The sequence below is a fragment of the Natator depressus genome, chromosome 25, assembly GCF_965152275.1.
Source record: "Natator depressus isolate rNatDep1 chromosome 25, rNatDep2.hap1, whole genome shotgun sequence".
Taxonomy (NCBI): domain Eukaryota; kingdom Metazoa; phylum Chordata; order Testudines; family Cheloniidae; genus Natator; species Natator depressus.
In genome coordinates, this window is record NC_134258.1 from 10646891 (window position 1) to 10658248 (window position 11358).

General features: G+C 51.2%; 1 protein-coding gene across 1 annotated transcript; it reads right to left on the reverse strand.

The window, feature by feature from the left end:
* Positions 1 to 108: 108 nt before the first annotated feature.
* Positions 109 to 6308, reverse strand: CIMAP1D (CIMAP1 family member D). The gene is made up of 4 exons (XM_074939634.1): positions 6160 to 6308; positions 3229 to 3339; positions 1044 to 1157; positions 109 to 718 (listed from the first exon to the last, which is right to left on the reverse strand). The coding sequence occupies exons 1-4, from the start codon at positions 6209 to 6211 to the stop codon at positions 237 to 239; spliced, it is 759 nt and encodes a 252-aa protein (XP_074795735.1). The 5' UTR covers positions 6212 to 6308; the 3' UTR covers positions 109 to 236.
* Positions 6309 to 11358: the final 5050 nt, after the last annotated feature.

An 11358-nucleotide genomic window follows, 5' to 3' on the forward strand; every position in this document is an offset into this window, starting at 1 on the left:
AGTGCAGGATTGTTCCCTACAGTGCCACAAGGGTTTGGACTGGCCCGGTTTTAAATGTCTCAGGTGCTGGTGCATCCACTGCTTGGAAGCTCTCCCAGGACTGCTTGGCATGAATGGGCTGGGGGCAAAGCGAAGAGCTTCCAGTCTGAGTCCCTGGAGATCCAGTCGATCAAGGCAGGGAAGGTAAATCAAGGCCAGTTGGCGTGATGCCAGGGAATTGCTGCCCCACTGCTCTGTCACTGGGAAACATCCACAATGAGTGGAGTGACAAATTCGGAGTGCCGGACACCCAGGGAGTAGGCCGGGGCTCTTGTCCTGTGGGCGGTCACATTTTCTGGGCTGTGTGTTCCAGGTCCCGGTGTCCGGAAGGCAGCCCTGGGCGCACCGCATCGTCCCCGAATGGAGAAGGCAGGTGGTCGGGGCAAGTAGGTGTTGGGATCCATCCTGTTGTAATGGCCTGGGCCAGGCGTTTGGGACAAGTCCTCAGAAAACCCACCGTGTTTGTTCCGCCCTGAGATGGTGACACTAGGGCTGGACGGTTTGCTGGGGACCCGGGAGCCCAGCAGCAAGGGGAGAGTGTAGCTGTTCGGGGCAGGGATGGGATCCACCTGCCGGTACTTGGTACGAGATCCCATGGTGAAAGACGGCGGTCTGCGCTGGGTGACAGGTGGGGCTTTCTCTGGACTGTACCTGCCTGGCCCGGGGGTCTGTGGCTGCGCTGAAGGAGACACAGCGTTAAACACTAAAGCTGGACGCACCAAAGCCGACCCCAGTGTTGGCACTGACTCACCCCTGGAAGTGGCCTCAGCCCAGGGCTGAATGGGCCATTCTCACCCTAGGGGGGCCCACCAGGCTTGAGCGAGGAACAATGGCAGAGGAGTAGCCTGCTCTGAGGATGAAGAGAGGCCCAAGGGCTGCTAAACCAGCCCCTTTCCACAGCACTACATTCAATTTAAAAGCAACCCAAAATGAGCTGCTGACGCGACCAAACCAGGCACACCAACTCCTAGCCCGATGGAGGCTTTTGATGCTCTTCCACTCACCCACGGTCTTTGATCTCGCCAGCATGGAATAGGACGGGCCTCCGCTCCTGCCAAAGCGAGTGAGTTGCGGGTCCACGTAATAGCAGGGACCTGGGCTTGAATCTTTAAAGTACACTGACAACAAAAGGGAAAAGCATAGAGCAATGGGGCGGCTGGGAAGATAGGACCGCGCTTTCTCCTATGGAGTGGGCCAAATTCATGCCTGATATAACTTCAGTGGGATTTTACCAGGGATGAATTTGGACACGGGCCTGTCGGTCACATCCCAATTTGATTGTGCATCCACACCGGGCCATACTCTGATCTATTACACTGTTATAATCCTGCTGATTTCCATGGAGTCATTCTGGATTTACACTGCCCTGAGATCAGACTCCGGCCCATCCTGGGGAATGAATCTGGAGTAAATAAAGGACTTTGATTTCCACTCACGTACACCGGTGTAAATCAAGCCCTCCACTCCAGTCAACGGAATCACATCCCGTGTAAAAGCCACAGCTATAAGATCAGATCTAGGCCTTTGATCATTTGTAAGCAACATCAAGAGCTTGACAGGGCTGCAGGGGAGGGCAGGTCTCTAGCCCTAGTTCTTCTGCTGATGATCTTAGGAAAATCCGTTTCCTCAGCTGTGCAATGGGGATAACAGTTTTCAGAGTAGCAGCCACGTTAGTCTGTATTCGCAAAAAGAAAAGGAGGACTTATGGCACCTTAGATGAAGTAAGCTGTAGCTCACGAAAGCTTATGCTCAAATAAATTGGTTAGTCTCTAAGGTGCCACAAGTCCTCCTTTTCTTAATGGGGATAACGTTACTCCCCTGTTCGTTGAGATCGACAGCTGAAGAGTGCCTGTTACAACCCGCGGCCACAACACTCCTGGGCACGTACAGGCGTAACCTCCACTAATCAGGCACGCTTCTGTCATGTTTAGTCGCGACAGGTTTTCAAAATGACAGGCCATTGGAAGGGGCCAGTGGGGCTCGCTGCTCTGAGGCTAAGGTCTGGACAGCGTGACGGCTGCATTCAGAGACGAGTGGCAGCAGCCCCTGATGGTCGTGGGCCTGCATTTCAATGACCCCTCTGAAGCGGAAGCGGGGAGGGGATGCAGTTTGGCCAGGAGGGGTATGGCGCAGGGAGGAAAGGTGTATTGGTTTTCATTACAAATCCTACTGAGCTTGAGAATAATGCACTTTTGGCCTCTCGGCTCTGGCTCCCTGCTTCACCCTGTGCATTCTTGTTTTGGAAATAAAGAGCGGTCAGGTGTCCTGCGGTGTCTGTGCTCTCAGCCTGCTCAGCTGAGATAATGCAGTTTCAAAGTTACCCTGTCCCAGCAAGCTCGTGGTAACAGCAACACTGTACACAATGGCAAAGCACAAAAGATCTGTGTACAAGAAGTTCTCCTAGACACGCACACACAGAGAACACAAACCCATGCATGGGCGATACACACACAGACAGGACACAAACCCACATATGGGCAACACACACACAGAAAGCACACACACCCACACACGGGTGATACACACACATAGAACACACACATTGGTGATACACAGACACACAGGTGATACACACACACACACATGGGCGATACACACACACACAGGACACAAACCCATATATGGGCGACACACACACAGAGAACATACACCCACACACGGGTGATACATACACACGTGAGTGATACACCCACCCACACATGGGTGATGCACACACACAGAACACACACACACACGGGTGATACATACACACACACATGAGTGATAGACAGAACACACACCCACACATGGGTGATGCACACACAGAGAGAAAACACACATACACAGATGGGTGATAAACACACATAGACAGGACACAAACCCACACATGGGTGATACAAACACACACAGATGTGACAGGACACAAACCCACACTTGGAAGGGGCACACCCACACTGGGGTACACACACAGAGACAGGACCCAAACACATATGGGCCATATGGAGGGGAGGTACACACACACGGGTGCGGTATACACACGTTTGGACTCAGTGCCTGAGAAGATGCTCTGAGGAAGGGCCGGGAGGTGGGTGAAGTGACACTGGATACGGAGTGGAGGGAATTTTGTGTGAGGGGGGCACTGGGAAGAATATGAGACTGACGTTGTTCGGCCCCAGGCTGTCTCAGAGAGAATGGTTCACAAAGACTTACTGCCATTGTTGAGTCTCCTGTGAAAGGAATAAGCTGGGCTGGATAACTTGGTGTAGTCGTGGTTGACAAATCCGACAGTCGGAGGCAGACGGTACTGTCCCGGCCCGGGGCCTGGCACAAACCAACAAAATGCACATGAGTTAATAATATGTCAGAAAACCAGGCTGCCATCAGCAATGTAGCTTAGTGACTAGAGCAGAAGAAGCCAGGACTGCTGCGTTCTGTCTCTCGCTCTGGAAAGGAGTGTTAGCTACTGATCTGAAGCCAGGACTGAGCGCTAGGATGCCTAGGTTCTGTGCCCAACTCTTGGAAAAAGTCCGAGCTGGTGATTAGAAGAAAAAAACTAGGAATTCCTGCGTACTACCCCAGACTCGGCCACTGACGCCAAGGATGACGTTGGGCAAGTTGCTCAATCGCTCCATGCCTCAGTTTCCCCACCTCTAATGCAGACACAGTGAGCGTTCTCTATCCTCCAAGGGGGACTTGACAATGAAACTATTTCGTATTTGCGAAGCTCTCTGAGATGCTCAGATTCAAAGGCACCAGAGAAACATTATTATGTTGCTTCAGCCCAGTGGAGTTTCCATATAGGAAGCTGCTGATTGATGCCCGCACAAAATCCCTGGCGCTGTCACACCAGAAGAGAGACTGACGACACAGTTCTCTGAGACAGGGACTGTCTTTTCCTGTATCTGTACAGCGCCCTGCACCGTGCGGGTCCTGGTCTATGATGGGCGCTCCTACGCGCTACAATAATACAAATAATTCATACAAATCTATTAATTTGCATATGTTGTTAGAGCAATCATCTTCGATTTGAAGCTGTTGCAGCATCAGGGTTTGGGGGTCTGTATTTTAAGTGCAGGGCTCACAGCTGAAGTTCCTATTTGGTGCACTTTGAGCAGGGGATGTACTGTCACAAAGGGCATGTCTAGCCTCCAATCACAGGGTGTAACTGCAGCTCACACAGACGTACCTGAGCTCGCTTCGATCTAGCTAGCTCAGGCACTGGAACAGTGGTGCTGTACTAACATGGACGCGTACAAGCCCACCTGGAATCCCGGGTAATTACTTGCAGGGCTAGCAAGCTAGCTCAGGGCGACGTGCCCTCTAAGAGGTAGTGGGCCCGTGTGACTCATTACCTGCTGCCCAAATTGGTCTTATGGAAGGCACCTGGACCTTATAAAGGGGGAAACAGGAAGAGGAAATGGGGGTGAAAATATCATGGAAATGGGGTAGTATTAGAAAGGTGTACCATTGCCTGCTGGAAGACCCAGGGCAGAAAGAGAATATGAACCACTAAGTAGTTAGCAATTATAGTTAGTGGTGGATATAGATTATTCAGCCAAGTCTCCTTTGCCATTGAAAGAAAGAAAGAAAGAAAGAAAGAAGCTGGGGAAGCAAAGCTATAGACACTTAGACGATGCCTGCAGGGTTCAGAGAGTGGAAAGCTGCCGGAGAGCCCCTGGTTGCAGGGAACAAAAAGCAGGCAAGAGCCAGGGTGGAGTTGAAAGGCTTGGAGCCTCTCCTGGGAAAAGAGGGAGGGTGGAGTGGAGTGGAGACAGCAGGGGGGGGTGGAAAGACTCCAGCTGGGGAATGGCCCAGGGAAGAGGAGGGTTCTCTTCTGGGTGAAGAGGGGGAAGCCCTACAGGACTGTGTGTTGTTGTGAATTGTAAATTAGACCCAGAAGGGGAATGTTTTAACGACTCTGGACTGGTGGAGGTGATTTAAGGAGCCCCTGAAGAGGGTAAACTGAGGGCAGGGCCTGCGGCACCATGCTTTGCCAGAAGGGGGTGCTACAGGGCAGGCATGCCCAATGATATATGTGCTGAAACTCACTGCTGCCAGCTAAATTAAAGCTAGCTCAGGTACATTGACAGGAGAGGCAGCCATGCCCTAAGAAAATGAGTTTCTCTGCTGTCCAAGGAGGCAGTGTTGGGGTACCATTGTGAGAAGGCAGCAGATACACACGCGCTTACAGAAGTAACGATGGAACGAAAGCATCTTTCACAAGCCATTCATCGAAACGCCTGCAGCTCCGACTTTGAGAGGAGGGAAGTGACAGCACTAAGGAAAGTGCTGCCTGAATCCAGAGCACTGTAATGAACAGAAATGTCACAGAGCCAAGACCAGCTACTTCCCACCAGCTCCTGTTTCCAGCCGTGATTTCTAACGATTTGGCATTTATGGGACACTTGACATCTTGACAGCAGCTCTGAACAGACATTTCAGCTTTACCACATCCCCTCTGTCCCTGCTGTGAGGTAGGTCAATTTTACAATCCCTCCTCACAAATGGGGAAACCCAGGCACCAAGCAGTTCAGGGATTTGCCCCAGGCCAGTTGCACTGTGGTGGGGTTGGGATGGGCAGGGTTTTATTTTGGGCCCATCTCAGAAATAAACATATCCAGACATTTCCAGATCCTTAAAACAGAAACAAAAAAAACCCCTCTCAAAATCTGATTCTCTAAAGGAGCAATTTTCAGGTAGGTTTCATAAAGTTCCTTTGCTGGGCTGCCCACCCAGAGTCAAGAGAGTGATTGCTATCGGTCACTATTTTTATTATGTATATTGCAGTCATAACACTAATAATCCCTCACTTTTATACAGCCCTGTTCATCAGCAGATCTCAAAATGCTTGGCAAGGGAAGTCAAAATCATTATCCCTGTTTTACAGATGGGGAAACTGAGGCAGAGTAGCACCTCTAGGTCAGTTAGATCAGCTTCCCATTTTGCTAAGGGCCGTACAAATGTACAGGAAATGACAGTCTCTCAGAGGTTATTTATTAATTTATTTACAGTAGCACCTAAAGATTGAGGCCCCACGGTGCTAGGCACTGTACAGACACCTCATAAAAAGACAGACCTGCCTCCAGTTGCTTACACTCTTGCCCCATGCCAAAGGGAGCTGGGGCTTCACAGCAAGCGTACCGGTCTCATGAGCAGCAATGGCAGGTGTCTTTCTCCGCCCCACCTCTGCCATCCCGGACACGTCTTGGATGCACAAACGGAACCAATCCTTTATTGGGCCGTGCTCTCTTCCCTGCTTCTTGCTCCAGAACTACGGCTGATCCTCAGCGCGAATGCTGACAGGCGGGGATTTCTGTCTGCTCTGATAAAACCGCCCTGCCCGGATGCAAGAGAGAAAAGGCCCTGGCCCTGGGGTGTTCCCAGAGGAGCCCAGCACAAGACGCTTGCTGGATCCTTGCTGCGGTGAAGCATTAGTCGATCAGCACTGGTGACAGCGACTGGGCGCTTGACACAGAGCACTCGCTGAAAGCAGACACCCATGGAGGAGGGACCGTGGGTGACATTGTAAACTTATCTCCCACACACACTCGACCGTGGCCCCAGCAAAGTGATGCAAGATTGATGCCCACTTAGCAACCCTGCAGGCCAATGGCGAGACAGCTGCTTTGCCCTGCTCCCTGGAGCATGACGCCTTCTGTTCCCCAGCTGCTCTCCGAGGGGGTCAGGAGAGCGAATTAGATTCTGATGAGTGCAGCCAGCATGGGGCAGGATTGCCTGGTGTGCCGAGAAATCCACACCATGCTTGGCGGGGTTAGGTTGCTGCCCGTCTGGGACTTGCCAGGTGTCCGAGAGGCTGGTGCTTGGGGCGGAGGCTGGTCCTTTTCCTTTGTAAGGTGTGGGGTGGGTGCTGGACTGCTTGCCTGCACAGGATTGCTGAGAATCAGCAGCCAGGGATTCCCTTGGAAATGGCAAGTGGGGAGCCCCAGCTCCTGGCCTGTGTCGTGAAGGCTCAGAGGAGTACAGTGCAAAACCAGTGAAGCAGATGGGAGAGTTCATGCAGGTACAATAACACTCCTGGGCGCTTGTGGATTTTTGGTGTCGCTGTCAGCTGAAACTACGGCACTGAACCACCCTGCCAAGGAAAAGACCTGGGGCCAAGTTCCCCACTGCCCTCTCCTGGGCATGGTCATTCACACCGGGGTAAAGTGGCTGTAAAATGCTGATTTGGTTTGCACCAATGATGCAGTGGTGTAAACGACAGCAAAGAGAATTGGCAACCAGGCCTGGAGAAGGAGAGGGGGGGCTGGCAGGAAGCAAAGCACGACGACGGGTACATCTATCTACACTGCAATGAAAGACCTGCAGCGCGGCCACGGCTGGCTTGGATCAGCTGCCTCAGGCTCATGGAGCTCGGACTGTGAGGTTATAAAATTACCATGTAGACGTCCAGGCTTGGGCTGGAGCCTGAGCTCTGAGACCCCGCGAGGCGGGAGGGTCCCAGAACCTGGGGTCCAGCTTGAGCCCTGCTAGCCTGAGCCAGAAGACCTGGGCTCTGAGACTCAGTGCTGGGGATGTTTTATTGCCACGTGGACATATTCAAAAGGTCTGATCCCGCCCTGGGTCTGGGCTCAGTGCTTGACGCCAGCTGTTCGACATGCCAGGGTGGTTCATTATTTTAGAAGCTCTGAAACATCCCCAAGTTGAGTGTCACGTAGACTGTGAGGTGCTCAGATACTACAGGTAATAAGTAGTTGGGACAGATACAGTAGTATCCTGGCCAAACCTTATGGAATCATGTGAAACCTTATGGAATGAAGGTTAAGGATTTGGGGAGTCCCCCAAACGCAAATGTTCATGGACTAGCGTAGGATTGCATGGAACCTCTTCAGGAGGGAGGACATGATTAATGAAATCTCTGGAAGATATTAGGGACTTCAGAGGACTTCGTGGGCGGGGGGGGGGCAATATGAGCAAAGTGATTTCCTAGGAAATACTTGCGGGGAAGGAAATGCAAATGACCCCCCTCGAATCCAGCCTTTGGAAGCAGAGACTTATTATTGCCTCTTCATGGTCAGTTCAAAGACCACCAAAGGGTATAAAGGGTGGATGAAACGTTTCCGGGCTGTGCTGGTTCTCATCTGAGGGTGTGATGAACTTGCAACCAGAGGAAAATCCCTGGGTGGGGTTTGCAAGCACTGCTCCTGCCAGTGCCCATGTTGGAGAGGCAGGATCTCGGAACAGCTAAGTAGCACGAGGGTAGGTTCTTCTCTTGTTTTTAATATGTTTTCTCCGTAGTGCTTTTACCTTGAGAATAAAATATGGCTGTTTATTAAGAACTGTGTGATAGCTGTTAGATACTGTTGGCAATTGCTGGGCTGTTAGTCTCTGAAGAGAAAGCAAGAGAAGCCTGCTTCAGTAGCCTGTCTTTTGCTGAGAAGAACACAGGGAAGGCAGGGAACTGTTCAGGCTGGAGATACCCTGCTCAGAAGGGAGAGAGACACGTGTCTCGGCAGCCATGACAGCCCAAAGCCTGCGAGGGGGCGTCCTTGCTGGACCAAGGAGGAACACAGGAGCAGCTGCCCTGAACTGTGCCAATGGTACTATAAGTAAGTACCATAGAGAGATGCCATTGCTGGGATGTTCTGACTGGCTTCCTCAGGCAGCGCAGTGACAGTGGTGAAGCCCTACACAGCCGTGGAATAGTTGCAAATGCTTCCATCTTGCAGCGGGTCTGCGTTCACCGTGGAGAGCTTTGAGATCTGCGGTGGAGGAACAGGACTGTTACAGCAGCTCTCCCTTTACCCTGACCGCAAAAATACCGAATAACCATAGCAACAACGTCCCACTTTTAGCAGGCCCATCAAGGGGGCAAGTACCCTGGGTTCCCCCAATGAATGGGTTTTCCCATCTGCCGGGGTGGGGGGCAAAGGAGCTGCAGCTGGAGCACTCGCCTGCCTGCACCATTAGCACCCCGCGTTGCCAGGGCTTGGACTCTGGGGTGGGGAGACAAGCCGCAAAGCAGCAGGTAAGGTACATCCATCATTATGTATGACTCACCACTTGGAGCAGGTTCCCAGCGGCAGGCTTAATTGTCAGCTGCTAATTTTAATGCAGCACATTTAGTCACTCCAGGCAGACAGCCGGTGGGAATGTAGCTCACATGCTGCTGTGACCCTGTGACCCATCCCCACAGATATAGCCTTCCCGAACAACAGCCAACAAAACAAGTCCACTCGCCTGGAGTTTCTGGGTAGAAAGGCAGCTGCAGCTCAGAAGAGCATCGCTGTCCTGCAGGGAATCTGCCCTTTCTCCCCTATTGAAGTAAAGGCTGGGCCCAATCCTCAGCTGATCCTGGGTGGCCAGCAGCCAAACCTAAGAGCTGTTCTAATTTGGGTCATTTTGTACTGTCCCGTACGGTTTTATACCAGGGAAGGATCCCCCCACCCTGCTCCAAGGCCTACGGCTTAACGGCTAATTTTCATTGCTCCAGTAGTGCAAAATGACCTACGAATAGGGCAAGATCTGTTGCACCTCCTCTAGATCATGCTTTGTAAGGACCTGGCTGTCTCCACCGCCCTGTGCTAGAACAAAATCACAGCTTCTCCGCTGTGTGCCGCTAAGAGCCAATGAAGAGCCTCCGTTAGCCCTCTGATCCTCCTGCTCCTAGTGCTATCTTCATGGCTGGGTTCTGGGTGGTCATGAGGACCCAGACCCGGAGAGGTGAAGTGACTTGCCCAAACAATCGCAGCAAGGTGTTATAACCTCTTTCACTGCCCAGTGTTGAAACAGTCGTGCAAAGGTGCTGGGGGAGGATGGGTTCTCCAGAGACCTTGGTTTACTCAGGTTTTTGGCAAACACCCAAAAGCCTTCATCCTGCAGTTGGAAGTTTATTGATCAAACACAAGAAATCAAAGCAAGGATTTACACGGAAACTGCACAATTATGCAAAACAAACTTAATTAAAACCTATTAAAGTCCTTCTCCTTTTGGGGGCAAAATATCAGTCTCTTATTTTCGCCAACAGTTTTTCTCTCAGGAAAAGGGAAGGGTTAATTTTGCTCTCAGTCCTGATGTTTGAAGGAGATTTGATTCTCCTGTTCCAAGGGACGGAGGGACACAAAGTGGAGGAGAGACAAGCTAGAAAAGTGGCGGGGGGGGAGAGATTCGGCTTTTGTTGATGATCTTGGAGCCGTGGGAGGCTGGTCAGTTACGAATGGATGCTTCAGGCTGGCTACGAAACCTGTTGCTTGGACCCTGGCTCACATTCTGGACAGGGATGTCATCTAGTCAGGTCCTTTCTCCTCAGACAAGGCAGGGCAGGATCATCTCACTGTTCTGAGGCCTATGTACAGCTGATTTTAGGATCTGATGAAAAGCTGTGAGAATGAGAGAGGGAATAGGAGGACAAATAGCTGGGCAGAAAGTAACACACAAAGGGAAGGGAAATGGAGCAGGATCTAACCTGCCTCTGACTGGTACCCCTGCGGTGCTGACAGTTAGGTGTCCTCCCTGATGGGCTGAGGAGTGGTTGGCATGATGTTATAGTGACCTTCAGGATTCACAGATGAAATACAAAGGCCCTTAAACAAGAGCCAGGCCTGGTGGCCTTCCTCTTGGGAAGAAACTCCTTCGGACGGGTCCCCTCCTTCTGTCACGGGGTCAGGGAAGATGAGATGAGCTGGCGCGAGGTGAACTCAGGTGAGATGATTTTAAAAGTCTCCTTTTAAGGCCCCCCAAAAGGCGCGGGGGGGGGGGGGGAGTGGGTGGCCTAGTTCATCTCCTCGTTATTTTGCACAGCAATTAAACCATTTCTATAAGGCCATATTTAACTTCCTATTTGACTTCATTTCCACATTTTCTTAAGTCCAACGTCAGTGCAGTCCTTGAACCATAGCAGTAGGCAGTTTTGTTTGGACTAATTTAGTCTCTCTCTGGTTTCCTTGCACCGTTTATAACATTCATTATTGAAAATAACTTGACCTACTTTTCATGGTTAATTCCTAAGCGGGCAAAAGTTATAGACTTAATTGTTACAACACCATGGGGCACCCGCCCTCCTTTCATTTGATGGCACCTTTTAGGTAAGGATTTGGAGGCTTAATGCTGGTGTCCAGGCCAAATTCCAGCATTGGGTCATTTCATCCTGCCTCCTTACGCGTCCCCTGTGGTTTCGACATACAAGTTATTCTTTATTTCCCCTATCTAAAACTGCATCTGTGGGTCTGAACGGCTGGCACAGGGACAGCTCCCCTGGTAGCTTGTGCTAATGGGTGACATCCTGCCGCATGATAAATGGAAAGGGCTGTTAATGTTTTCTGTATTGGAGTGGGGGGCTACCTTATATGGAGAAATAGGTCTAGAACTTGGACACAGAGGGCC